Source organism: Zosterops lateralis (assembly GCF_965231275.1).
Source record: "Zosterops lateralis genome assembly, chromosome: 5".
NCBI classification, from domain to species: domain Eukaryota; kingdom Metazoa; phylum Chordata; class Aves; order Passeriformes; family Zosteropidae; genus Zosterops; species Zosterops lateralis.
Genome location: NC_139766.1, coordinates 14,606,798 through 14,610,588, shown reverse-complemented (window position 1 = coordinate 14,610,588; position 3,791 = coordinate 14,606,798). Strand labels below are relative to the sequence as shown.

At 63.9% G+C, this 3,791-nt stretch overlaps 1 protein-coding gene across 1 annotated transcript; it reads left to right on the top strand.

The window, feature by feature from the left end:
- Positions 1 to 1,374: 1,374 nt before the first annotated feature.
- On the top strand, positions 1,375 to 2,689 carry NKX3-2 (NK3 homeobox 2; the record flags this gene model as incomplete). Its single annotated transcript, XM_083862515.1, has 2 exons — positions 1,375 to 1,771; positions 2,211 to 2,689. 2 exons carry the CDS (start codon positions 1,375 to 1,377, stop codon positions 2,687 to 2,689), a joined length of 876 nt encoding a protein of 291 aa, XP_083718641.1.
- Between the last annotated feature and the right edge of the window lie 1,102 nt (positions 2,690 to 3,791).

The window sequence follows — 3,791 nt, the reverse complement described above, 5'->3', positions numbered from 1 at the left end:
AATCAATAATTGTCGCTTCGTATCTACAGCGAACAGAGGTTCATGTCTGTGGGATGGAGCAGGGAGGTGCTGGCGGTGGCCGCACGCCTGCCAGAAGCCCGGTGACACCCCGGGAATTCAGCTCATGGAGCAAAGCGGGTTTGCGGGTGTCTTTTTAAAATGCTTTATCTCCTTACGTTGCCGCATTCTCCCAGCACCGAACGCCCCCGTTCGTGAAGCACAGGCGTTTCATTTCTCGTGTACCTGCTTGATACCATTGCCCGGTATTTTTATTAGCTCCCAGAAAGCCAGTAATATTTGTAAAAGAGAAAAAAAGAGATGCTTGGGGGCATACCGTTGTTTTGGCAGGGAGTCGCATATATACAACTCACGTGCGTGTAAGTTTCCAGAGTCTTCCTGTGCAGGGCCGTTTTCTTTTAGGGAAAGCATCGTTTAGGGAAAAGAGTTCAATCTGCGAGAAATTGCTTTCCTAATACGGGCTTTATAAGCCCCATGAACAGAAGACCGTACGTAATATAAACCCGACCATGTTTTTAAACAAACGCAATGGTGAAAAACGCATTTTTCAAAACCGGCCGAGGCCGATTTGCGTTCACCCGACAGCGCGGGCGGCCGGGGGCTCGGGCGCTCACCCCGCCGCAGGTTCAGCCCGCACCGGCCCGGCCCTCGGCCCCCGGCAGCTCCAAACAGGCGGGTTCCGATGCTCTCCCCGGCGGCGCGGAGCCCTGCCCGCCACACCGCGGCGGTGGTCCCGGCCCCGCGACTTCTCCCGTCGGGACCGGACCTCTCCCCGGCGCCGGGCTGCAGCGCTCTGCTGAGAGAGAACACCCGAAACCCCACCGAACCGCGATCCCCCACTCTCCAGGTGGGAGCCGCCGCTTTCTGCCGCGGAGAGGGGCCGTCCCTTCGAGGGGCGCCCCGCGGGCCGCAAGGGGTTAAGAGGCGGCGCGCCCCGGCGCGCGCCCCGCGGAGCGGCATCGGCCCGCGGCGAGAGCCAATGGGCGGGCGGGGCGCGCGGGGGCCGCCCAATGGGAAGGCGCGGGGCCGGCGCTGTCAGGCGGCCGTGAGGGATGGCGGCGCCGCCGGCAGAAAAAGCGGAGGGCGGGCGGGGGCGGGACAGAGCGGGGCGGAGGCAGCGCCCGTGCCGCCAGGGACCCGCGGCGGCGCCCGGCGCAGCGCGGCGGCCCCGGTGGCCCCGGCCCTATGGGCGGGCGGGCCGGCTGTGGCGCAGAGAGGCTGCTCCCGCTGGCGCCCGCCCTCCCGGCGGCAGAGCAGGGCCCGGCACCGGCGCGGCGGCGGCCGGCGATGCGGTCGCCCAGCTGAAGGCGCGGCGCGGTCCGCTGCTCGTCCGCGGGGCTCGCCCGTCGCCGGGCCATGTCCGTCCGCGCCGGCAGCGCCCTGACGCCTTTTTCCATCCAAGCCATCCTCAACAAGAAGGAGGAGCGCGCCCGCCACGCGGCGGGGCGACCCCCGGCCCCGGGGGCAGCCGGCGGCTGGCGGCTCTGCGGCCCCGCCGAGGACCCGCCGCGCCCCGCGCCCGCCGCCCGCGCCCCGGCCCTGCGGCCGCCGGCGGGCTGGGACTCGGACTCGGCGCTCAGCGAGGACCCCGAGGGCGAGCGGCGCTCCGAGGAGGAGGGCCCCGGCGGCAGCGCCCGCCCCGCGGAGGGCACGGGCGGGGGGCGGCCGGCGGAGGAGGAGGCGCAGCCCGCGGAGGCGGCGGAGCGGGACACGGCCGCCCTCAGCGACAGCGAGATGTCCGCCGCCGTCTCAGGTAGGGGCGGCCCCGATGGGGCTCCTCCGCACGGCGCGGGCAGGGCGGGAGGGCCCGGCTGGGGACGGGAGGTGACCCTGGCTTTCCGCCCGCTCCCCTGGGTCGTGCCGAGGGAGAGAAAAAGCCCGAAACGCGTCCCGCGGGGCGAGGGAGGGCGGACCGGGGAGGGCCTTTGGCCAGGCTGAGCCCGCAGCCCGCCAGGGCGCCCGGCGCTTAAAGGAGAGCCAGAAGCCCCGGCTGGCGGCGGCGGCTGTCCCGGCGACGGGACGGGACGGGACGGGCAGCGGCTGGACGGGCTCTCCGCTCGTCCCGTCGCTGTGGACCGGCCGCGGGGAGCGCGCCTGGCTCCCTGTGCGCGGGTGCGGGCCCCGCCAGGAGCGGGGATGCGCTGTCCCGGTGCCTGCCGGCCCTGACCGCCGTGCTCTCGCCCTGCCCGCAGATCGCAGCCCTCCGGAGGAAGAGGATGGAGCGGGCAAGTGCGGGAATCTGCTGCCGGGGGAGGAGGAGGCGGCGGCGGCTCCGAAGCCGCGGAAGAAGCGCTCTCGCGCGGCCTTTTCCCACGCGCAGGTCTTCGAGCTGGAGCGGCGCTTCAACCACCAGCGCTACCTGTCGGGGCCCGAGCGGGCCGACCTGGCCGCCTCGCTGAAGCTCACCGAGACGCAGGTGAAGATCTGGTTTCAGAACCGGCGCTACAAGACCAAGCGGCGGCAGATGGCCGCAGACCTCCTGGCCGCCGCCCCCGCCGCCAAGAAGGTGGCCGTCAAGGTGCTGGTGCGCGACGACCAGAGACAGTACCACCCCGGCGAGGTGCTGCGGCCGCCCTCGCTGCTCTCCCTGCAGCCGTCCTACTACTACCCCTACTACTGCCTTCCCGGGTGGGCTCTGTCCACCTGCGCCGCAGCCGCCGGCACGCAGTGAGAGGCACACACACACACCCCCCCGGCCCCGGCACCCCCGCCGTACACACCGGCAGCCAGGAAAGCCATCTTCCCTCTGCCACCCCCTCATCCATCAATCCATCCGTTCAGCTTCTCAAGTCCAGAGCCCCAGCTGCAGCTCTCAGTGCCTCGGACAGTATTTATTATTATTTTATTGTTATTTTTATTAATAATATTTTTGGATGGCCCCTCACCCTCTCCTCTTTCAACGTAGGACTTCTTGGCCACCCCCACCCTGGTCCTCACCCCGTCCCCATCCCGCCAGCCGAGGACTCTCGATTCGGCACAACTCGTTCATGGTATCCATGTTGTCAGTGTATTGGGTGTAGACTTTTTGTTTGTTTGATTTATTTTGCTTCGGATTGCTAGAGACTCGATCTGGGTGTGGAGAAAAAGAGAGAAAACAAAGGACAGGGAAAAAAAGTACAACCCGCGAAACCGAATGCAGCTCAAAAGAGGAGATCAAGGACTCCCTCAGTGGATTGTAAGGAAGATTATTTTTGTCGTCTGAGTCCTTGGTCTTCCAACTTGTTGCAAACCGAGTGTGCCTTGTATGGTGCTGAATGTATGGAAGCCTCTTTCAGGTCCCCCTGCTCTTGTAGCCCATGTTCTTCCTGTACTCCATGATCCCTGGCAAAGGATAAATATGTCACAAAAGGGTGAGACTTATATCGAAACTCCTGACTTCTTGTTTTCCTTTTTTCCTGAGATCTTTCCGTGTTCGGGGAGGGAGGAGTTATGGATTTTTCGCACTTTCCAGATGTATTAAAGTTGTTGTTGTTATTTTTATATTCAATGTGAATATTTCTAGTCAGGCTTTTTAAGAAATCGATGTAACAGGAAACTTTAATACCATCAGTGCCTTTTACAATTCTTCTGCAGAGTTCTCCTCCAGGGGTGGGGATTTCTGATCTGCTCAGCAATGTAATTACAGTCTCTTTCTTCCAAGGTAACTCGTTGCTTCTTTTCCCCTTCTTTCCCCCCCCCCCTCCATTTCTCTTTTATGGCACTGTGCACTCAACTAGATTATTTACTACAAATGAATTGTGAATGTTTGTAAGCTACCCGCTGTACTTGTTTTG